This window comes from Doryrhamphus excisus, linkage group LG16, assembly GCF_037039965.1.
Source record: "Doryrhamphus excisus strain RoL-2023G ecotype Guam linkage group LG16, RoL_Dexc_Guam_v1.1, whole genome shotgun sequence".
In the NCBI taxonomy this organism is placed as follows: Eukaryota; Metazoa; Chordata; class Actinopteri; order Syngnathiformes; family Syngnathidae; genus Doryrhamphus; species Doryrhamphus excisus.
This window is the reverse complement of record NC_136372.1, coordinates 18,117,507-18,141,630: the sequence shown is the minus strand read 5'-3', so window position 1 is coordinate 18,141,630 and position 24,124 is coordinate 18,117,507. Positions and strand designations below refer to the sequence as shown.

The window sequence follows — 24,124 nt, the reverse complement described above, 5'->3', positions numbered from 1 at the left end:
CTGTGGTTTCAAATTATAGAATGATGCTTTACAAATTGTAATAAGTTAGTCAGGAAATTGATTTGCGGTGTGTGTCACTGGAAATGAAGCCTGCAAAGAATGACAAGTAAATAATAATAAGTGACATAAAAGCAAAGTTTGTGTGCACTTTACATTTAACCCTGCTCACACATGACCTTGATGACAACAGAAAAAGTTCATTACAATTTTAAAGTATTTTAAAGCAATACTCAGCATGACGTATAAAAGTATGTCATAAAGTAAATACTCCATACGAATTCACCCGAATCCCCAAACGATAAGCCATAACCGAAGAGGTACTCGCTGTTTTGGGAACACTACTAAACCGTCCCACCGCAACAAGCTCACGTGAAGTAAAATTGGATTGGTTGACCCATATTCTAAACGTCCTTCCGCGGCTCCTATTGGTCGAGGCTTTTGTTTTGCCCTCCCACGCGGTTCAGACTTCCCCCCTCTGTTGTGTTTTCATAAACAAACCACATTTTTCCTCCCGCCGTGAGGCCGCTGTTCACAAACCTGACAAGCTGCCAGCTTCGTCGAATTAATCGGTCTTTTTTTAAAAAAACGAAGAACTATATATTTGGGAAGATCTACAACGTTAAACTCAGCGACGTGTGGCAGAAAGAGAGGCTGTCTGGAGTCTTCATTGTCCGAGACGTTAACGCGTGGTCGACCGCTTCATCGACCCTTTCTGACCGCCGCCTCGTCCCGATTTATCGGCTCTTTCTTTGACACTTTTTAATTTGCCCACCGTGTGGAGGCTGGGAAGAGTCCTGCCGTCGGGAGGTAAGTGGCTAGAAGCTGCAGTGCGCATTAGAGCTGCTGCATTGTTGTGACAGGGCACAGCTAGCCGACTTGCTAGCACACAAGCTAGGTGGAAATCCGATCAGGTTACCGGAGACCCGGTGGGCCGATATCGTTTTACCAAATTTATCTGGGTTATTGTTTGCATTAGGAATCGAGTAGGCTGGTTGTAGTTTAGAAAATATATTTTGTGTGTACTGAAGGCATGACGAACATGTCCGAACATATCTCTTGTGTTTGGCCATACTTTATGGGTGTTCAAAGTGTGGCCCGCGGGTCCTATATAATTATCATATGGCAGTAATGTGATTACTGAGGGTAGTTTGATGTAAATAAATTCCCCACATTAGATTTCATCATTTAATTGGGATAATTATATTTTGGCCCTCAGCTCGGTTTTTGTTGCCCCCTGCACATTTTAAAAATATGATTAATTCATTATTAGATTACCTGTGACCCTTATGATGACAAGTGTTATAGAACATTAGGTTATAGGACAGATAGATTTGTTTTTAGCATCTTTACGGGGGCCAACGCTCCAAATAATCAAATGTAAAACACCATAAAACATGTGAAAAATGCTAAAAACACACATAACCACCCAAAACAAATGTCATGAGAGAAATGCTGACAACTTTTCAGCATCCAGCATAGAACAGGACTAAAGGAGCATCTCTTTCCCTCCTCAGCTATGGTGAAGCTGACGAAAGCCAAGACGTTCCAGGCTTACCTGGACTCCTGCCATCGCCGTTACAGCTGTGTTCACTGCCGCGCCCATCTGGCCAACCATGATGATCTTATCTCCAAGGTCAGCTGCCACCCTTTTGTTGTATTTATCTCTTCACGTGGCTCACAGGGATTCGGGGCAGTGCGGCGCTCTCCTATTGGTTGTTTTGATTGTTATAGAAGGATGGGAAAAGGCACACAATACTGTAATATAGTATTAATATTATTTTCACAGCAAACATCTAACTGTAGGCCTATAGTAGCAGGATTAAAGAGAAATTTGATGCATGGACTGAGAAAGAAGCACATTTTTGTTGTTTTTATTTCAGACAGCGCCTATTAAAATGCAGGGATGATAAAAAAAACAATATTAAGTTGCTGTATGTGCGTATGAGGTGTGTGAAGAAGCATTATTTCACAGACAGTCCCATTATAGCGTGTGAGCGGGTGCAAACCGGTTAGCTCCAAATGTGGTTGAGTTTCCTATATAAAAGCATCGCATATGAACATTGTCACACATCCACGCTCACCAAGATTAGTAGAAAGGGGAAACTGGTAGAACAAGGCCGACACAAAACATGTCAAGGTTGAAAGATAGTCTGTAAATATGTTCATAATGATATTATTCATTTTGTATGCTTTGTGTCTCTCAGTCTTTCCAAGGAAGCCAAGGCCGAGCTTACCTCTTTAATTCTGTGTGAGTAATTTTGATTTCCATTTGACTTTGTGTTAAATCCTCACATGAACATCCATTTTGGTTCAAAGTTATCTGTCGTTAGGAGGTAACCTTTCATTTATCCAGCATGTTACTTTTGAATGAGTCCTGTTTCAGCTTCCACAATTTCCCAGTATCAGACATGTTGACTCAAAGCTGATAGTCGACTGATAATTAGATTTGCTCTCGAGTGAACCTTGAAGTCAGGAGTTAGCCAAGCTCCTGCTGGGTTAGTAGGTCAGGACTAACGCTGGCTGTGACCTGGAGTTGCAGTATGATATCAACTGCACATAAATGTAGTTTCAGTATTTCATTTGTCTCTCAAGCATGAGTGCATCATAAATTCTCCTCCCTTCTTGGGGTTTGTCTTCAGGGTGAACATCGGCTGTGGTCCTGCGGAGGAGAGGCTGCTGCTCACAGGACTTCATGCAGTGGCCGACATCTACTGTGAAAACTGTCATACCACTCTGGGCTGGAAATATGTAAGCATATCCGCAGAAAATGGTCAAAGTAGTACATTAGAATATGTCTGTTCTTCACTTCCTTGATAATTGTTTATAAACAGTAATATTTATTACTGTTTATTGCGGTTAATTGGTTCCTTACACAACTATGATCAGTGAATTCCTTATTTATAAATCAAATATTTCATGATTAGAGCATAGAAAACCTGTTTACACCCAGCTAACATTATTAGAGCCCTCTAGACATGCAATAGCAGCCCTATAGTCATCTTTACACCCATGCTACCCAATATAGTAGATACAATAAGAGTAAATAAGCCATTTAAGATATAAATAATACTTGCTTGTGTGTGTTGGGACCTATTAGAGCCCTCTAGACATGCAATAACAGCCCTATAGTCATCTTTGCACCTATATTACCCAATATAGTAGACACAATAAGAGTAAATAAGCCATTTAGGTTATAAATAATATTTGCTTGTGTGTGTTATGACCTATTAGAGCCCTCTAGACATGCAATAGCAGCCCTATAGTCATCTTTACACCCATACTACCCAATATAGTAGACACAATAAGAATAAATAAGCCATTTAAGATATAAATACTTGTTTGTGTGTGTTATAAATGACCTATTAGAGCCCTGAAGACATGCAATAACAGCCCTATAGTCATCTATGGTGATGTTCGGTTTCATCTTTGTGTGGGTAATGGCCACAACCGTAGCTTGTGTGTATTATTATGATTACTATGCCTTTTGTGCGATAATTTAAAGCTGCATATTGAGCTAGCAAGCGTCTTGCTGTGTAGTTTGATCAGGTGTCACATGAGCACCAAAACCAACGCAGCACAGCAACATTGCTCAGCTTTCCGTAATTATTGGTCACAATAAAAAGCACAGCATGCATTGGAAATGACGTAAGAGTGCAATTTTCTCGCTTTTTTCAGGAACAAGCCTTCGAACTGAGTCAGAAGTACAAGGAAGGGAAGTACATCATCGAGCTGTCCCACATGATAAAAGACAACGGCTGGGACTGAGGGACACATCCACAGCGTTCTCCATGACTTTCTTTTCAAAGTTGCATCCCCTCATCCTAGCAGGGTTCCAGTGTAGCTTCCTCATCCCGCATTCGAGCCGTCGCTGTGCCACACTTTCACTCTCTATACGGCTTTGCCACGAATAGCATGTGATGCCTTATCTTACTCATTTCTCCGTGTGTTTTCCAGCAGCCGCAACACATTTTCGGATAATGCGATCCCGGTGGCGAGTTGTGCTCGGGGCTTGGCGTGAATGAAGTGTTGGGTTTGTGTGCGGAAGAACTCCCAGGCACGTGTGTGCATATTGGAATTTTATGCGTGTGTTTTGAGAGATGAACCTCTTACCGGTGATCAATAAACAACAGTTGCTAGTTGGGAGAGGGGGGGGGGTAATGGTGACCTTCTTGCAGTGGCATTCGGGTTTCTTTCGACGTAAATCTGGCCAAGATGCGTAGATAACACAAGCAAACCGAAATCATGACGAGCAGGGAGAGAGCTTATTTTTTTAAAGAATTCTGGACATTTCAGGTTTTATATAAAGCTTGCTGATAGTTTGCCACAAGCATAAAGGATGTTGAATTAGTAATGGTTATGACCATACAACTCATTTTAAAGCAGAACTACATTTTAGTGTGTGTGTGCGTGCATTCCGATCTGTGGGAAACTCGTAGATTATAAGACTTGGATTGTCAGTATTAGATACTTTTGTTGATATTTGATGATTCGGTTTTGTGTCCTACCAAGACCTGAAGTTCAACTTTGTGTTTGCAGAGATGGTTTTCACCGCGCAATTAGGATATCCACTACTTGCTGTCATCCTGGAGATCTATCCTCTACGTGTTTGTGTATAGCGTAACAATGGGACGCCCTTACAGCTACATGTACTCAATCATATTGGAGCAATGTGTGATAGAATTATGTAGCATATTTATGGTGATTTTTATTATTATTATTGTGTGCTTCTTTTCATTAAAGTATAATTTTTACTTTTACTATTTCATTAAAATGCAGTGTCTGTAATGTGTGGTACAGCTTTTTCCTGAGATCCCACTCATCTGTATTTAAATTAATTAGACTGTGTGGTGTACATAAAAGTTATTTTACATAGAATGCATTGATCTGTTACACTCTTGTGGGTAATTAATTCATAGATTATCCTCAAAAAATTTCACATACGACATTCTGGGACAAATATAATATGAATTATTTCTTCATAGTGATAATTTACGGTGTGTAATTCAATCACAAAGCTCTGCCAGGATGGACATGCAGCTTTTAATCTGTTTTATGGCACTTTATGATTTATTTACAGTATTTTACTAATGTCACTAATGATATGATATGGAAAATATAACGAAAAATAAGTAATTAAAACACTTAATGTGAATTGCTGACTGAACTGCAGGTAATGCACTTGCAGCAGAATATACCACTGTCTAAATAGGGGAGAAAGACTTGAAATAGCCCACAACACGGCTGTGATATGGGATGTCCATCAACATTACACCAGTGGTTTATTATTTTATACAATTGTTTTACATCGCACGAAATTGTCGTTAAAATGCGGTGTTTTCACAAGTCAAGCACCCCCGGATCCGCGAGAAATGGTTCCTTCCGAGGTGGCTGATCATGTGACTTTTTCCGTTTCGCCATTTTCCCCTTCTGCACCGGTCCTCTAGCCTGCCGTAGCCTGTAGCCGCTCTCCGCGTTGAAACCTAGCCGAGGCTGACGGTGGTATAAAGGACAAGGACAAGATAACCTTCTCCCGTCGCTGCTTGGGCCTGTGAATAACACGAAAATGTCGTCCGAGGAAAGCCCCGAGTACTCGCCTTTCTTCGCTGTGATGGGAGCCTCCGCGGCCATGGTGTTCAGCGGTAACTACAGCTGCCTCTTCATTTGACATTCGCTGCGCTGGTTAGCTTAGCCTCTCGGAAATAGCGAGTCGGGGTAGATTGTAGCAAAAACCGACCGTACGTGATGAGATAAGAACGGCCGAATGAGAGGCGGTTACGGGGGTCACTGGGCGTGCTGTAACCGGCCTCGTCGAGCAGGCGAACGACCACCAGCTGATGCTAGCTGGGCTGTCATCCGTCGTAACGATCTTTGATGATGGCTGCCGCCTGGTGACGCAGAGGCCATGTTATAAATGTATATAGATGGACGAATCCCATTTTAACACGTCTGTCTGTTGCTTGCAGCATCCCCAGTTGAAAACAAATGCCAGGCATTATAAACTAGTCTGTTTGTGTTTTGATATTAACATGTCACAAAGAGGGAGAACACCATCATCCATCCATCCACCCATACGGTACACCCAGTGTCACATTACAAGTGCACCCCATCATATCTTTTTATTACTTCTGATTTAATTCAACTCCTTCTGGTGCTTTGCGGGAGTACTGGCAGGTGGTCTTCAGTGGAGTACTGCCATGTTTTGTTCTGGATTGGAGTAAATATACTTAATGCCACAGCATTAGGTACACCTGCCCATATGCTGGAATGCAAGAACTCTTATCGGTCATTCATTTTCTATATCGCTTGTCTTTATTAGGGTCACTGGTGAGCTGGAGCTTATCCCAGCTGATATTAGGCCAACCCGGACAACCACTCACACTCACATTCACACCCATTGACAAATTAAGCATCTCCACTCAATTTAACATGTATGTTTGAAACCACTCATCCAACGTACGGCCAGGAGTTTAACAAATAAAAACTATTGTGCGGCAGTAAGTGATATCTTGGTAGATAATTCAGCACTTAGTCAATATTACCACCACAATTCTCATTCAATATATTAAGTTTCCAGTAAGCAGAATAAACTGTCAAACAATTTAATAAAGTGTTTGGCCTTCATCCGACATGAAAACCAACCTGGCATAAATGTCTTTTACAAGCACTAAGAGAAAGAGCGCATTAGTGGTGCTGCACGGTGCACCCACAAGACTTGGCTCCGTGTTTATTATTCTTGTTATGTGTGATTTTTTTTTGTCACACATCTTTCCGGAAAGTATACAAATCATCCTATAATGTGGATGTCTTGTCCATGGCATGTTTTAAATCCAGTAAATATGTTTACAAAATGATAAACAAAGCTGATAAACATTGACGTGATAAACATTTATGACACCACATGTGTGTTTGCGAACCATATTCATGTGATAGCTAATTCATAAGAAGAGTATTGTAAGCTAACAGGTACCCTGCCTCTTTCTTCCACAGCTCTAGGAGCGGCGTATGGAACGGCGAAGAGTGGCACGGGGATCGCCGCCATGTCTGTGATGCGGCCAGAGCTCATCATGAAGTCCATCATCCCTGTGGTCATGGCGGGTATCATTGCCATTTACGGGCTGGTGGTGGCCGTGCTCATAGCAAACAACATCTCAGAGAGGGTGACTCTTTACAAGTAAGATCAAACTCGGACATCTGCCGTCGCATGTGTTTGACACAGGAATGTTGCATACGGGCTGCACGGCGGTGGTAAATAGAGTGGTTAGTGCGCAGGTCACACAGCTAGTAGACCCCGAGTTTGATTCCAGCCAGTTTGCATGTTCTGTTGCATACGTAGTAGCGTCCGTGCTCCCATGGTGTGGTAAAAACGTAAGACATTAACAACCTAACACAAATTGAATGAATGTAAGATGTGTTTGGGCTTTCTTTCTTCATTTGATAGTGACAGTTGAGACAGACAGGCAGGCAAACAAGGTTTTGACATGGCCACACACTTTACTGTTACATGGTGAGTCTAACTGCTTGGCCCCTTGGCTGCTGAATGAAATACACACGCGGCTTCATGCGGTCTGGAGTCCTTGCTGATAGCTTGGCAGTTTACAAGCGCACCCTTGATAATAGCCGAGAACGCACATTATCCTGATAAAATTGCAGCATCCTGCCCCGTGACGTTTTTTTGTTGTAAGTCATCAAATGACGCACAGGGCATGTCAGTCGGGGTAAATTATTTACACCGCAAGCAAGTCATCTATGCTCTATTGTATTTGGACAAAAGTATTACTTTGCCCTCAGCAATATTTCTTGGGATGACACGTATATTAAATTGCTTTTTAGATGCATATTTCCAAAATGATGCTGCACTGCAAAACGTACACTGACTGGCCGCAAGATTGCTCACACGTGTCCAATCTGATGAGATCCACTACAAGGCCGTATCATAACATCTGGATTTACCGAGATAGTAATGCTCACTTTTCATGTATTCGCTTAATAATATTTATTTAAACTTTTAATATCTGTTCATTTTCTGTAGTGTAGTGTAAGGGGCAGAGTTTTGATGTCATCTCCACAAATAGACGATTATGGAAAACGCTGACATGCTTTTATTTCTAGGCTATCTTTGCACTGGCAATAATATACAATACGTTGACATAACGGGACCAATTTTTATAGAAGTCTCATATTTTATGTATGGCACTTTTTAATAAAAATACTGACACGGTGGAGCAGGACTTGATGAGTTGGTCGGCATAGACGGCTCGTCAACAATATACACAGGTTTGATTCTATTGTGGTAAAGTGGAGTTTTGGTGTGAAAACTACAGGCCCCGTAATTAAACATATTAACATAATGCCCCCAAACTGAGCATTATTGTCTTTGTAAAGGCAGAATTGATGATTGAGCTCTGGCATCTCGTAGGTTTGTGCAGCTGCGCCTAATGTTTTGGCCGGCGTGTGTCTGTCAACTGTCAGCCTCGCTTGCTCGCTTGCTCGCTTGTTCCAAACACTCGAGCAGCATAGCCTCCGCTTTGCCACCCTGCTGCCGGTCTGCTCTCTTTGTCACCTTTTAGCCGACACTGAAGGCGCTACGTGATTGGCTAGCTACGTTTTGCTTAATTTGTCACCTTGTGTTATTTCTTCCCTTCACCAGGAGCTTCCTGCATCTAGGAGCCGGTCTGAGCGTGGGCCTCAGCGGTCTGGCGGCCGGCTTCGCCATCGGCATTGTAGGAGACGCCGGCGTGAGAGGCACCGCCCAGCAGCCCCGCCTCTTCGTGGGCATGATCTTGATCCTGATCTTCGCCGAGGTGCTGGGGCTTTACGGCCTGATCGTGGCTCTCATCCTATCTACAAAATAAGCGTGTGCATCGGCACCATTTCATCCATTCCACGTCGAAGCAGCGAGAACAAATAGATTTTCACCAACTTCCATGACACCAAGAGGGCCTGACAGGATGGGATGGCAAGCAGAAGCGTGTTGCCCTTGGACCTGGCAGTTTAGTCATCAATAGTCGTGATCTGTCCAAATTGTTTAAAGCCATCCAGTTGTGTCAGGTGCGGTGTACAGAGCGGGCATGAAGATGTATTGGTTGTTGTGGGATGATGTGTGGACAGTCTGCCTGATTTTGTTGTCTGATCTTATCCTGTACAGTGGTCCAAGCGTCCCTCCACCCCTTGTATATGTCGTAAATCGGTCTGTGATGTGAGTATCAACGTTCTTTGATTTGTCTCTTTTTCAATGGTGGTTTTGTCACTCTTATCCGACACTGCCGCGGAATCGTGCACATCAGTATTTTTATTTGACTTTCATGTTCTTTTTGGGGACCATTTTTGGAATCGCAGCAGCGAAGAGCTGTCGACATTTTTTTTTTTTGCTATTTATGGAAAGCTTTGAAGATTTTGACTTAATGAAACATGTCTAAATGGAATAATGTTTATGGAATACCCTATATACATGAAAATATATAAATTATCTGTGTATAGTTAGAGTAATTGCACTGTTGGTAATTGTTCTAAGTGCTTGAAATTCCTCTGGATGTAGTGTGATTTATTAATGGGGGATGTCCACATGTAGATATGCCGTTGAAAGTGTGTGCGTGACCCGAGTGCATCATGTGTGCAAGTGAATTTATGTTGACTATGGCATCCTCAGACACTTATCGTTAACCTGTAGTGCTGCTGTCTTGCTTTCGTTTGTTTTAAGATCACTGTTCAACTGTGCTTGTCGGATTTCCAAATAAAACTCATCATCCTCCAGAATATTAGGCTCAAGCTATTTCTCTTAAACAAAACAAAATTATATCATTTTAATGCCAGTGCATTTCATTGGTTAGTTGAGTTAAGAGAAAGAGAAATTGTATTTAGCGTCTTGTTAACCACTTGCCAAAGCAGAGCCGATTTTAATAATTAATTTGTGTAAAATTAATTTACAAATTAATGCATTTTGTTTTAGTGTTCCTGTTGAATTATATTTTTAGATTATATTATATTTTTAATGTACAATGGGCCTCTGGGCTGCACTTTGGACACCGATGCTGTAGGTGGTCAAGTTAGCCCTTCAAATTAAAATTATTTGTGTTCAGGGTCTAAACACTGTCGTGCTTATTTTACAAATAAGTAGTGATAAAACACTACTTCCTTATAAATATAATGAATGCACATCACTGGGAATTCATAACATGTGTACTTTGAATAATATGTTGCAAAAAATTACTATTTTCTACGTCGTCACTTACAATACGCAAGAAATGGCCCACATTTTAAAACAACAACTAACGTAATGATTGAGGTTTAAATATTTAGATATAACACGGGTAGTTTAATTTGAAAGGGATGGGTACTTATATAGATACTTGTATTTTTACTGCCTATGAAAACTTCCGGAAAGTGGTGACCTTCATCCGCCTGCGTGTTATTGTTTACCCTCACATTGATGAAAGTAGGTCACAGAAAAATAGACACTTACAGTCACGCATTCTTTCGTCGTGTATGGACTGTCCGGGGATATGTGCCTTTATTAACATTTTTATTAATTTACGTGAGGATTTATTACCGACAGGCAGGTGGGGATGGTGCTACATTTTCCTAGCAGCATTGAATAGCAGCTCGTGAAAGCTAACTAGCTAGTTTATGCTAGGTCTGCATCACAGACCCATTTTTACGCAGTTTCTCGCATATCGTGCATTCAATAAATTGACAGGGAGTAGAAAGAGAACTTGAAAAATGTGATAATTTCATTTAAAATGTTCTAAAGCTAATATATTCATATGTTATCACTGGTTAGCTGGCGTTAGCTAGGCTAGCATGATTTATGGGAAGTCGTCACATGTCATCGAGTGTCACGATGTCTAAAAACTTAATTGTACGGAATGTGGACGTATTTAACTGGGGATATTGATTTGAAGATAAATGTATATGATAGATAAACTATAGGTCGATTAATTTTTATAGTGAATATGAAGGAAATTCACTACAGGGTCATTTTCACACCTTTTGAGTTAATTAGCCGAAAGAAATAAACAAAAGTGGGTTTTATTGTTCATCATTTGTCGTTTTTAACTAATTTTGTGTTCATCCGGCAGGTGGACAGATGCAGTTTGATGCCTTAGGATCCGGATTAAAGAAGAGTAAGAAGTGAGTGCCAAGATCCTTGTTGTGGACATGTCCAGGCGAGGTAGGAACAGCCGAGCTTGGCGGTACGTTTGGGGTGGAATACGGGATGCTGATGCAAGAGCGCTGGTCTTGGCCTCTGAAAGTGACGAATGGGGCTACGAGCGCCTGGAGGTTTGTGCATAGCTTATTTGTTGTTGTTGTTTTATTTATTGTTTGACATTTATCAGTGCAGCTCCCAATTTATTTTCTGACTTGTGAAATCTCTCCTACTGTGCTTCACTCTCAAGTACAGTGATTCAGATTCAGAGGCGGACTATTCAGCTGTGATGGTCCCGCCAGTCCCGAGTGCCGTGCCCGTGACGGGAGAGTCCTACTGCGGCTGCGACTACCAGGCCGAGACCATCCATCATCGGCGAGGTTTTTACCAAGTCAAAGGATGTCACTGTGGAGAGGATGATCAGGGTAAAAGTCATCTGCATCATCACTGTACTCCTACAGGCAGAGGCAACACTAGAATTATACTTAATCGAACTTTTAAACCTCATTTATTACTGAGTATTATCCAGAAAAATAAGATTTACCAATAACTATAGATGCCTGGTACTTTTCCAGTTTACTACTAGCAAGTGGGTGTGAAAGTGAAAGTGAAAACTTGGACGTTGGAGGAAAAATAGCCTCAAATTGAATGTTTGGACAATTTTCAGAATTCGACTGGGTTTGGGACGACAGCAGCCGATCGACAGCGACTTTATTAAGCTGCGACGATCGTGAAGTCAACTTCCACTCGGAGTACAGCTGTGGGACAGCTGCTATCCGTGGCTCCAAGGAGCTGGCGGAAGGGCAACACTTCTGGGAGATCAAGATGACGTCGCCGGTGTATGGGACAGACATGGTGAATAAGCAGTTGTGACCATTTTACCAAGTTTTCATCCAGCGTAACACCGAGTTATGACAATGTACAGATGGTCGGGATCGGGACTTCCGACGTCAACCTTGACAAATACAGGCATACGTTCTGCAGCCTTCTGGGAAAAGACGTGGACAGCTGGGGGCTTTCTTACACTGGTATGACCCTATTTTCTCAGTCAACAATCGTTATATTTCAAGTTAACTGATAACTACTGTAAATCTTCTTTTTCACAGGATTGTTGCATCATAAAGGCGACAAGATGAACTTTTCTTCTCGGTTTGGACAGGGCTCCATTATTGGGGTTCATCTGGACACGTGGCACGGCACACTCAGGTTCTTTAAGAACCGCAAGTGTATAGGTTGGTATATTTATCTTGACATCACTGCAAACAACATAGTTAAATACATCTATGACGGTATTATATGTAATGTAATTACAGTTTTTGGTCCGCATACAAATGAGTCATTTTCTTTCATTTTGTCATCCCAGGTATTGCTGCCACAGATCTCCAAAATAAAAGGTTTTACCCGATGGCATGCTCCACGGCAGCCAAAAGCAGCATGAAGGTGATCCGCTCCTGCTCTGCACCCACTTCCCTTTTGTACCTGTGCTGTGCTCGCCTTCGCCAGCTGCTGCCAGACCGTATAGACACCCTGGATGTCCTGCCCCTGCCCCCGGGGCTCCGCCACCTGCTATACAACAAACTGGGTTGGGTGCTCAATCTCCACAGTGTCACCACAGAGGAAGCAGCGGACGTGCCGGAGCGCTCCCCGTGCACGCCTGTCCCTCCCTCGGCCGGGCCGTCTTCCTCCGAGAGCGACTCTGAGGGTTGCACGTCGGACCCCGAGGCCTGCCAGAGGAAGAGATGTCGCTGGACTTGAGTTCCTCCACCGAAACAAGGCAGATGATGCCGCCCGGTGTAACGTTATGTATTTTCAACGACCTGCCTCAAAGCGTCCCGGCGTGTCGAAGGAAGCAACCGATGGCGCGGATGAAGCGGCACATGGCTGCTGCATCTCTGCCGTCGTCTTCTCTCATGCCATGAAAAGGTCTTCATTCCGCTCAGCTTCCATACCAGATTTGGGATCAACTGTAGCAAAAAGATGTTTACAATACATGTCTGTTGCCATTTTGGAGCAGGGATCAGTAACATGAAGTACCGTACGGCGGGACACTGGATTGTGGTCATATTTTGGTGGCCGTTTCTGCAAAATGGGTCACGAGAAAGGTGAAATGCAGCTATGTTCTTTCTTATCGTCTGGTATGCAAATACTGTTAAGTCATTCTCAAACCCACTTCTGTCACCGCTTCAGGAAGTGGGGTACGACTCTTTTTAGTGCACTCGATGAAAATGTTCCAGAATAGCCTCTTTGTATTTGTGCTCATAAGTGTTCAATTCCACTGCCTTTATTTACTCTTCAATCATTCTCAGAACTTTTTTTCAAACAATCACTTTGATTGCATTATGTTACTTTTTCTAAAGGCTTTACTCTCTCATGACTTCCCTTTTGAAGGTCACATTTATTCAAAGTACTTACAGTGCCACAGATATGTAAATTATTCCTCTTGGCTTGTTTAAGAATCACTTGTAACCAGACTTAGTGCACGCCTCAATGTTCATCAAGAACACATGTACCATGACTTAAGTTACAATGCAATATTTGTATTTTATGTGTTTGTTACGTTTTAACAAGACTGCAGAATTGTTTGTTGCAGTGTTAACAGGTAGAATCTTTCCCTGTAGGTCCAGTAGTGTAACTGCTGAGGTCATTTTGGTTGTCTTATTATTATTATTATTTGTCTATATATTGACGCATCCAAGCACTTTTTGTACTGCCATTCTATAAATAGGACAAATGTAACCTTATCCCTTTACTATATACTGTACTATTAATGTATTATTTAAAGGACTTTACTGGCTTTTTTTTCAACCCGGCATGATTTCCGGATGAAAAATTAATAAAGAGCAATTTCACCCTTGGCATTGATTTGATTAAGGATAACCTCATGTCACCTACACAGTTTGGGGGCATCTATTGTGATTACATCACTATATGTCTTTTTAGGGTCAAACCAACCAATCAGAATAGAAAAGCAAACTGCTTCTGATAGTATTTTGGACATAGTGCAATTAAATAATTTTTAAAATACAGTATAATGTAACTGAGACCAAAAGTAAACTGATATAAATACTATATTATCTATAGCTATATAAAATGTTTTCAATAAAATGATTTTCTCTAATTGAGGATTTCCAATGTAAACACATAAACGTGTATAGTGGATTCATTGTTGCTGTAGACCTCCTTTAGGACGCAATGACACTTCATCGCCGATAGGGGCGGCAGTGCACAACATCCTGCCTACTATGTCGAAGAAGAATCCGTAGAAGTCCTACTCGAAGCCACATCACACGAGTTTCCACACGGAACTTTTAACGTTCGGACCAACATTGCGGAAGTTGTATTCCATGTTTGTGGAGGTCAATTGATATCGCTTTTTCAGGTAATTTGTTTTTATTGTGTATGTACCAGAGTAAAAAGCGCAGTATGTCTTTACAGGGTACATCCCACTTAATATCTAGTTGTCTGGCGGATTACCATTAGCATTATTCAAGTTCGAATACAGTGTGATGTCATCTTTCCACATTTGCAGGTAAAGTGTGTTGGACCTGCTGGTCGTCACGGAGCCATGGTGAAGAAAAAGAGGCTTCGTCTTATAGCGGAGATGGCTCGTAAGATCCGAGCCTATCGAGAGCTGAAAAGCCGACCGCGGGAGTCCCAGAAGTACGCCCTCGACTATGAGACTATGAAGCGGCCCCATACTGGGAAGATGCTGCCCGTGCTGGCTTGGCAGGATGTCCGCCGAGAGAGCCGCCTCTTCTCCTTGCTGGCCGGTATGAGGATGTTCGGTGTGGGCCGAATGTTCACCCGCAAGTCGTGGCTGGAGGACCACGCAGAGCCCAGCTACTGGAAGATCACCAAAGTTAAGGTGGACTACACAGCTGAGGTAAGAGCAGGTGCACCAACGTTTTGGTACCTCAGTGAAAGGAGGCTGCATGTACAGTACTGCATATAATACACCTGCTTATTGTGTGGTCTAGAACATGGATCATGGCAAGGCCTGGGGTATCCTCACCTATAAAGGTAAGTCACCATCTTAACTTCAGACTGGGGTTAGTTTTTATACTTTAAAAATATTGTAAAATTTTACATTCATCAGGAAAAGCAGAGAGTGAGGTCAAAGAAGTGGACAAGGTGATGTACCATGACTGGCGCCTCATTCCGAAACACGTTGAGCATCAATTCAAGGATTTTGTTCCTGGACTGGAGCCGCCTGTGCGTCACGTCCCTTACCCTCCGCTGCTACGTGCCATGAAGCTGACGCGACACAAGAAAACAGAAGACGGTGTCCTGGCGGAGGAGCCTCTGCTGCCTTTAGAGAGAGATGTTGTGCTCACCAAAGACTATTTCCAAAGTCAAGACCAAGGGAAGAAGGTGAGAGAGGAGACGGCGGTGTGACATCCTCGGCTGTCTATTGGAAGGACTCCAATCGTAACTTTCATAACTTCAACCAATTTCTGTGATTAAAGTGTGTCTTGTCAAATGTTATTAAAGTTAGGTGAAAGCACTGTTTGTTTGTTTTTTGCCACTGCTCTTGTGTGGATGACTTTTTATGATGTGCACCAATCATACACCAAAAAGATTTAAACTGATGAAATATGGTTAATGATTTGTCCAGTTGTAGGCCTGGAGATGTCACTTTCTATAAAAAAATTTAATTTTGGAACTATCCAAATTTGGATTATTAGGAAAAACTTATGTAGGATAATTTATACTAACCGCATTGTAAAAAAACTAATTAACATTTTTCTTTTGCATGCGTGTATATAACAGTCAAGTTCTTTCAGTGAACCAAAATAATGCTGAATTCACATAAATTGTTGTCTAGCAATCTTGGCAACTATCTAGTTTATTTCTGCAAAATTTGGCAACTCTATTCATTTTTATACGCTTAATTTCACTTTTTTATCAAACATGGTGAAATATATATTGATAGTGTATGAATTCAATTAAATGGAACACATTTTAAGAAGAATGTTAAACGTAAAAACATCTTAACGTAAATGACGTCAGAAGAGGGGTCGGCTAATAAACCTGGAAGGTCCTGGAAGATGAAACAAATAAAACAGTTGAGTTGAGGCCTGTTACCATATAACACTGATATATTTTTATATATTGTACTGATCTGATTTAAATATTTATTTATAATTAATTACCGCGTTAGATATGAAAGTGATGTCAGTTTTCGTGGAACTTGCCTATTTGCTTTTATCTTGCTGTGAGGACTCTTCACGTGTCCGCGATTGAGGAAAGTCAGCGCGTGTCTACCTCAAGTCAGGGAACGACGTCCTGCTAGCCGCCATGATTTGCTTCTTTCTCTCACTATTTGCTCAAGTTTTCCAGTCAGGTGGGTTTTACATTCGTTTATACATTTCATTATGTTCCCGTTTGCTCGCTTACTATGGGTGATATGCTCGCCGTCGACGCCAATAAAAGTAAGAGGTGTATAGCACCGGTGAAGTGAGCATCTTTGGGAGATACCAATGCTAAGCACTAGACGCTGATGTTTTTCTTTTTCTAGAAAGAATTTTGCGTTTAAAATCTTTTCGCACGCCATTATTATGGCTAAATTATATACTTGCATGTTTCCCCTGGTTATGCTAAGTGTTTGTGTTTTACTTTGTCTTAAAAAAAAGCCACGACTCTTTATTTTGAATGGACTCTTCCGACCAATGGGAACGTCTCTGCTGTATTATGGCAGAGCACAGTGCCATCTAGTGGTAGGCTGAGGCATAAACGCTGCAATGGGCCCTAGAAAAAGGTCACCTCCAGATCTTAATGAACGTCAAGGCTTGGTGGTTAAACATCCACGAATTCAAGAGTCCGGAGAGACAAACATACAAGAAGTTCAGCCTATTGGTGACTATTTTTGTGATCATTTTCACAAGTAACAGTTTGCATGGATTTATTATGATGTCAGCATGAATCGCATGACTGACTGCATCACTCACATTTGTCCATCCACCCATTCTCTATAGAGTGACCTCATTAGGGTCACAGATGAGCAAAAGCAATGTATCAACAAGAACAACTTCTCTTCCTTCAGGCTGGACAGGTGTGAACGAGCGCACCTTGATTGCCATAAAACCTGACGGCGTGCAGCGGAAACTGGTGGGTGAAATCGTGCAGCGCTTTGAGAAGAAGGGATTCAAACTGGTGGCACTCAAACTTGTGAAGGTACGTCAAGAGAGAACACTTCAGGGCTGTACAGTGCGAGCATTTCACAACGCTTTTCAACCCCTTCATTTGCATTTTGCTCCTAAAATTTCCATGGACCTGAATAGAAATCTACAAAAAATGAAAATCTACAAAAATAAACCACCAATCAAAAACCAGAGCAATGTTGTGTGGAGGTAATGGGCAACAGCTGCATCCGCAGTGCAACGTTTCCGTTGGTTGGTTCCCTCAACGTTTAGGGAACGTTACACCTGGTTGGTTGGAAAATTTGCGAAGGGGTGAGCCTTTTGTTTTTGTTTTTTGTTGCTGTTTTCTGCTCTGGAATGAAGCAGAAACCTTCCAAACCCTCATCGGGAGTCCCAGAAGGACTCAGAAATGCAGACAAAGACTACTTTTTTTGAGGTGTCAATTTTTGGGAAAAATGGCAAGGGGTTAGCTTTTGTTTTTTTTCAACTTTTTTTTCAACTCTTTGAAATTGCAGTTTTCTGATGTGGAATGAAGTGGAAACCTCCCACACCCTCATCGGGGGTCCCGGAAGGACCCAGAAATGCAAAAAAAGACACATTTTTTTCAGGTGTCGATTTTTGGAAAAAACGTAAGGGGTAAGGGCCTTGGTTTTTTTTTCACAACTTTTTTTTCAAATCCTTTAAATTGCAGTTTTCTGATGTGGAATGAAGTGGAAACCTCCCACACCCTCATCGGGGGTCCCGGAAGGACCCATAAATGCAAAAAAAGACACATTTTTTTCAGGTATCGATTTTTGGAAAAAACGTAAGGGGTTAGCCTTGGTTTTTTTTTTCACAACTTTTTTTTCAAATCCTTTAAATTGCAGTTTTCTGCAGTGGAATGAAGTGGAAACCTCCCACACCCTCATCGGGGGTCCCGGAAGGACCCAGAAATGCAAAAAAAATAAATAAATTTTGTAGGTGTCGATTTTTGGAAAAAAACGTAAGGGGTTAGCCTTTGTTTTTTTTTTTAAGACTTTTTTTTCAACTCTTTGAAGTTGCAGTTTTCTGATGTGTAATGAAGTGGAAACCTCTCACACCCTCATCGGGGGTCCCTCAAGGACCCATAAATGCAAAAAAAGACAAATTTTTTCAGGTCTCGATTTTTGGAAAAAACGTAAGGGGTTAGCCTTGGTTTTTTTTCACAACTTTTTTTTCAAATCCTTTAAATTGCAGTTTTCTGATGTGGAATGAAGTGGAAACCTCCCACACGCTCATCGGGGGTCCCGGAAGGACCGATAAATGCAAAAAAAGACAAATTTTTTTCAGGTGTCGATTTTTGGAAAAAACGTAAGGGGTTAGCCTTGGTTTTTTTCCCAACTTTTTTTTCAACTCTTTGAAATTGCAGTTTTCTGCAGTGGAATGAAGTGGAAACCTCCCACACCCTCATCGGGGGTCCCGGAAGGACCCAGAAATGCAAAAAAAAAAAAAATTTTAGAGGTGTCGATTTTTGGAAAAAACGTAAGGGGTTAGCCTTTGTTTTTTTTTTTTTACAACTTTTTTTTCAACTCTTTGAAATTGCAGTTTTCTGATGTGGAATGAAGTGGAAACCTCCCACACGCTCATCGGGGGTCCCGGAAGGACCCATAAATGCAAAAAAAGACAAATTTTTTCAGGTCTCGATTTTTGGAAAAAACGTAAGGGGTTAGCCTTTGTTTTTTTTTCCCAACTTTTTTTTCAAATCCTTTAAATTGCAGTTTTCTGATGTGGAATGAAGTGGAAACCTCCCACACGCTCATCGGGGGTCCCGGAAGGACCCATAAATGCAAAAAAAGACAAATTTTTTTCAGGTGTCGATTTTTGGAAAAAACGTAAGGGGTTAGCCTTGTTTTTTTTTTCCACTTTTTTTTTCAACTCCTTTAAATTGTAGTTTTCTGATGTGGAATGAAGTGGAAATCTCCCACACCGTCATCCGGGGTCCCGGAAGGACCCAGAAATGCAAAAAAAAAAATAATTTTGTAGGTGTCGATTTTTGGAAAAAACGTAAGGGGTTAGCCTTTGTTTTTTTTTTTACAACTTTTTTTTCAACTCTTTGAAATTGCAGTTTTCTGCAGTGGAATGAAGTGGAAACCTCCCACACCCTCATCGGGGGTCCCGGAAGGACCCAGAAATGCAAAAAAAAAAAAATTTTAGAGGTGTCGATTTTTGGAAAAAACGTAAGGGGTTAGCCTTTGTTTTTTTTTTTTACAACTTTTTTTTCAACTCTTTGAAATTGCAGTTTTCTGATGTGGAATGAAGTGGAAACCTCCCACACGCTCATCGGGGGTCCTGGAAGGACCCATAAATGCAAAAAAAGACAAATTTTTTCAGGTCTCGATTTTTGGAAAAAACGTAAGGGGTTAGCCTTGTTTTTTTTTTCACAACTTTTTTTTCAAATCCTTTAAATTGCAGTTTTCTGATGTGGAATGAAGTGGAAACCTCCCACACGCTCATCGGGGGTCCCGGAAGGACCCATAAATGCAAAAAAAGACAAATTTTTTTCAGGTGTCGATTTTTGGAAAAAACGTAAGGGGTTAGCCTTGGTTTTTTTTTCCACTATTTTTTTCAACTCCTTTAAATTGCAGTTTTCTGATGTGGAATGAAGTGGAAATCCCCCACACCGTCATCCGGGGTCCCGGAAGGACCCAGAAATGCAAAAAAAATAAAAATTTTGTAGGTGTCGATTTTTGGAAAAAACGTAAGGGGTTAGCCTTTGTTTTTTTTTTTTACAACTTTTTTTTCAACTCTTTGAAATTGCAGTTTTCTGCAGTGGAATGAAGTGGAAACCTCCCACACCCTCATCAGGGGTCCCGGAAGGACCCAGAAATGCAAAAAAAAAAAAAATTTTAGAGGTGTCGATTTTTGGAAAAAACGTAAGGGGTTAGCCTTGGTTTTTTTTTCACAACTTTTTTTTCAAATCCTTTAAATTGCAGTTTTCTGATGTGGAATGAAGTGGAAACCTCCCACATGCTCATCGGGGGTCCCGGAAGGACCCATAAATGCAAAAAAAGACAAATTTTTTTCAGGTGTCGATTTTTGGAAAAAACGTAAGGGGTTAGCCTTTGTTTTTTTTTAAGACTTTTTTTCAACTCTTTGAAATTGCAGTTTTCTGATGTGGAATGAAGTGGAAACCTCCCACACCCTCATTGGGGGTCCCGGAAGGACCCATAAATGCAAAAAAAACAGAATTTTAGAGGTGTCGATTTTTGGAAAAAAACGTAAGGGGTTAGCCTTTGTTTTTTTTTTTAAGACTTTTTTTCAACTCTTTGAAATTGCAGTTTTCTGCAGTGGAATGAAGTGGAAACCTCCCACACCCTCATCGGGGGTCCCGGAAGGACCCAGAAATGCAAAAAAAATAAAAATTTTAGAGGTGTCGATTTTTGGAAAAAAACGTAAGGGGTTAGCCTTTGTTTTTTTTTTAAGACTTTTTTTCAACTCTTTGAAATTGCAGTTTTCTGATGTGGAATGAAGTGGAAACCTCCCACACGCTCATCGGGGGTCCCGGAAGGACCCATAAATGCAAAAAAAGACACATTTTTTCAGGTCTTGATTTTTGGAAAAAACGTAAGGGGTTAGCCTTTGTTTTTTTTTCACAACTTTTTTTTCAAATCCTTTAAATTGCAGTTTTCTGATGTGGAATGAAGTGGAAACCTCCCACACGCTCATCGGGGGTCCCGGAAGGACCCATAAATGCAAAAAAAGACAATTTTTTTTCAGGTGTCGATTTTTGGAAAAAACGTAAGGGGTTAGCCTTGGTTTTTTTTTCCACTTTTTTTTCAACTCCTTTAAATTGCAGTTTTCTGATGTGGAATGAAGTGGAAATCCCCCACACTGTCATCCGGGGTCCCGGAAGGACCCAGAAATGCAAAAAAATAAAAATTTTGTAGGTGTCGATTTTTGGAAAAAACGTAAGGGGTTAGCCTTTGTTTTTTTTTCACAACTTTTTTTTCAACTCTTTGAAATTGCAGTTTTCTGCAGTGGAATGAAGTGGAAACCTCCCACACGCTCATCGGGGGTCCCGGAAGGACCCAGAAATGCAAAAAAAAAAAAAATCTTGTAGGTGTCGATTTTTGGAAAAAACGTAAGGGGTTAGCCTTTGTTTTTTTTTCCCAACTTTTTTTCAACTCTTTGAAATTGCAGTTTTCTGATGTGGAATGAAGTGGAAACCTCCCACACGCTCATCGGGGGTCCCGGAAGGACCCATAAATGCAAAAAAAGACACATTTTTTCAGGTCTTGATTTTTGGAAAAAACGTAAGGGGTTAGCCTTTGTTTTTTTTTCACAACTTTTTTTTCAAATCCTTTAAATTGCAGTTTTCTGATGTGGAATGAAGTGGAAACCTCCCACACGCTCATCGGGGGTCCCGGAAGGACCCAGAAATGCAAAAAAAAAAAAAATCTTGTAGGTGTCGATTTTTGGAAAAAACGTAAGGGGTTAGCCTTTGTTTTTTTTTCCCAACTTTTTTTTCAACTCTTTGAAATTGCAGTTTTCTGCAGTGGAATGAAGTGGAAACCTCCCACACCCTCATCAGGGGTCCCGGAAGGACCCAGAAATGCAAAAAAAAAAAAAAATTTTAGAGGTGTTGATTTTTGGAAAAAAACGTAAGGGGTTAGCCTTGTTTTTTTTTTCCCAACTTTTTTTTCAACTCTTTGAAATTGCAGTTTTCTGCAGTGGAATGAAGTGGAAACCTCCCACACGCTCATCGGGGGTCCCGGAAGGACCCAGAAATGCAAAAAAAAAAAAAATCTTGTAGGTGTCGATTTTTGGAAAAAACGTAAGGGGTTAGCCTTTGTTTTTTTTTCCCAACTTTTTTTTCAAATCCTTTAAATTGCAGTTTTCTGATGTGGAATGAAGTGGAAACCTCCCACACCCTCATCGGGGGTTCCGGAAGGACCCATAAATGCAAAAAAAACAGAATTTTAGAGGTTTTTTACGATTTACGATTTTTGGAAAAAACGTAAGGGGGTTTTGTTTTTGTATGTGTATTGTAATTTTTTTTGTTGTATTTTTTGTATTTTTGGGTCTTTCCAGGACTCCCGATGAGGGTGTGGGAGGTTTCCACTTCATTCCACATCAGAAAACTGCAATTCAAAAGAGTTGAAAAAAAAAGTAGAATAAAAAATGAAAGGCTAACCCCTTACCTTTTTTTCCAAAAATCCACACCTCCAAGAAGTGGTCTTTGTCTGCATTTCTAGGTCCTGTCGGACCATAAAAAGAGGGTGTGGGAGTTTTCCGCTTTTTTCCCAAGCAGAAAAGTGCAGTTGAAAAACGTTGGAAAAAAAGTTGAAAAAAACCTCGAAGGGCTTAACCCCCTTACCTTTTTCAGAGCAGAGCTCCGTCCTTCCAAGACTAACCTATGTGTGATTCTCAGGCATCGGAGGACCTTCTCCAGGACCACTACTGGGACCTGAGGAGCAAGTCGTTCTTCCGTGGACTCATCGGCTACATGAGCTCCGGTCCAGTTGTTGCCATGGTGACAAGCTTTTGTTATTGTCTCCTCGAACCACAAAATAGAAATTGCAACTTCAACCATTCATTTAATAATTATATGAAATATTATACGTAATGAATTGTAGTTTTGTGTCTTTGTTCAGGTGTGGCAGGGTCTCGATGTGGTCAAGACGGCACGCAAGATGCTGGGTGAGACCAACCCCACTGAGTCGCTACCTGGGACCATTCGAGGAGATTACTGCGTGGAAGTGGGAAGGTAAGACCGCCTGACTCTCTGCTCTGGACACCAGTCACTCAAGTTCCATATCATCCTACTGTTGCACTATTTGCAGCCTCAGAGGTCCCACAGCGAAACACGCAGTTGTTTCCATCTTTAATGGTAATGGAAGATGTTGGTTTCCAACAGTGTAGCATAGCTGAAAGATACAGTGCTAACATTACGCTCACATTTTCACAGCATGCCAACCTGCCAACCTCATGCCAACCTGTTGAAGGAAAAACATGTTAAACCTCCCATGTGCATGGCTCGTAGCTGACTGACAGGAGAGCCCCAGCTTTATTTGAAGATGCGTAGCGAAGCCTGCTTTTTTTAACAACAACCTTGTGTGGGCGCAGGAACGTGATCCACGGCAGCGACTCTGTGGCGAGCGCCCAGAAGGAAATCTCTCTGTGGTTCAGGCAGAAGGAGCTCCAGCAGTGGGACAGCAACAGCAATCCCTGGATCTACTGACCACGTCGGACTTGTGATGACACCAACATGACGCTTGTAACCTCAGCCCAGGTCCAGCTTAGAGGTCCAGCTTATTTTCACATTATTGAGGTGAGTGCATGAAGCCATGGCTCCACCCACCTCCAGCTCATTTTAAAGGCAAATCAAAGTTAGATTCCTATTTAAGTGTATTTCTCCTTCCTGGTTTACCAAGAAATGTTTTGGATAGTTCTTTAAAAAAAAACTAAACAGAGTATATTTGACAATGGATTTTGCACAGTTTACTTCAATAATATTCTTACTGCATTTGCACAACAGCTTTTTGGTGTGAAAAGAGCTAACGCTAAAAGCTTTTACCCCTTAAGTGGAATTAACCACAACAAAGGAAGCTGTAAGCCAATGTTTGCCTTCCGTGCAGCCATAAGTTATGCTTCAACGTAGAATGTCCATGGCTGCATTCATGTAGAATTGCATGTAGTGTACATGTCAACTACTTAGCAGGCAACACGCTGACCCTTTAAAGTCCCAATTGGCGTTGAAATTACATCTGGTTTATGTTAGCATCTTCAAATTAAAATATTTCACTTTTGATGCTGTTGTTACCGTGCAGTGAGATGTGTACACACACACACACACACACACACACACACACACACACACACA

The 24,124-nt window shown here is 41.4% G+C and overlaps 5 protein-coding genes across 5 annotated transcripts; all 5 read left to right on the top strand.

Annotated features, from left to right (window-relative positions):
- The first annotated feature begins 371 nt into the window (after positions 1-371).
- On the top strand, positions 372-4,785 carry ypel3 (yippee-like 3). Its single transcript, XM_058050116.2, has 5 exons — positions 372-807; positions 1,515-1,633; positions 2,205-2,248; positions 2,640-2,748; positions 3,676-4,785. Exons 2-5 carry the CDS (start codon positions 1,517-1,519, stop codon positions 3,763-3,765), a joined length of 360 nt encoding a protein of 119 aa, XP_057906099.1. The 5' UTR covers positions 372-807; positions 1,515-1,516; the 3' UTR covers positions 3,766-4,785.
- Positions 4,786-5,405: 620 nt separating this feature from the next.
- Positions 5,406-9,753, top strand: atp6v0ca (ATPase H+ transporting V0 subunit ca). Its single transcript, XM_058050114.2, has 3 exons — positions 5,406-5,639; positions 6,988-7,171; positions 8,648-9,753. Exons 1-3 carry the CDS (start codon positions 5,564-5,566, stop codon positions 8,850-8,852), a joined length of 465 nt encoding a protein of 154 aa, XP_057906097.1. The 5' UTR covers positions 5,406-5,563; the 3' UTR covers positions 8,853-9,753.
- Positions 9,754-10,410: 657 nt separating this feature from the next.
- On the top strand, positions 10,411-13,997 carry spsb3a (splA/ryanodine receptor domain and SOCS box containing 3a). Its single transcript, XM_058050080.2, has 7 exons — positions 10,411-10,556; positions 11,076-11,277; positions 11,394-11,568; positions 11,811-11,998; positions 12,069-12,171; positions 12,250-12,375; positions 12,507-13,997. The coding sequence occupies exons 2-7, from the start codon at positions 11,155-11,157 to the stop codon at positions 12,896-12,898; spliced, it is 1,107 nt and encodes a 368-aa protein (XP_057906063.2). The 5' UTR covers positions 10,411-10,556; positions 11,076-11,154; the 3' UTR covers positions 12,899-13,997.
- Positions 13,998-14,382: 385 nt separating this feature from the next.
- Positions 14,383-15,647, top strand: mrps34 (mitochondrial ribosomal protein S34). Its single transcript, XM_058049476.2, has 4 exons — positions 14,383-14,522; positions 14,673-15,026; positions 15,121-15,163; positions 15,240-15,647. Exons 2-4 carry the CDS (start codon positions 14,709-14,711, stop codon positions 15,536-15,538), a joined length of 660 nt encoding a protein of 219 aa, XP_057905459.2. The 5' UTR covers positions 14,383-14,522; positions 14,673-14,708; the 3' UTR covers positions 15,539-15,647.
- A 709-nt stretch (positions 15,648-16,356) lies between these two features.
- nme3 (NME/NM23 nucleoside diphosphate kinase 3) lies at positions 16,357-24,107 on the top strand. The gene is made up of 5 exons (XM_058048347.2): positions 16,357-16,487; positions 17,187-17,317; positions 22,673-22,774; positions 22,896-23,008; positions 23,368-24,107. The coding sequence occupies exons 1-5, from the start codon at positions 16,442-16,444 to the stop codon at positions 23,480-23,482; spliced, it is 507 nt and encodes a 168-aa protein (XP_057904330.2). The 5' UTR covers positions 16,357-16,441; the 3' UTR covers positions 23,483-24,107.
- Positions 24,108-24,124: the final 17 nt, after the last annotated feature.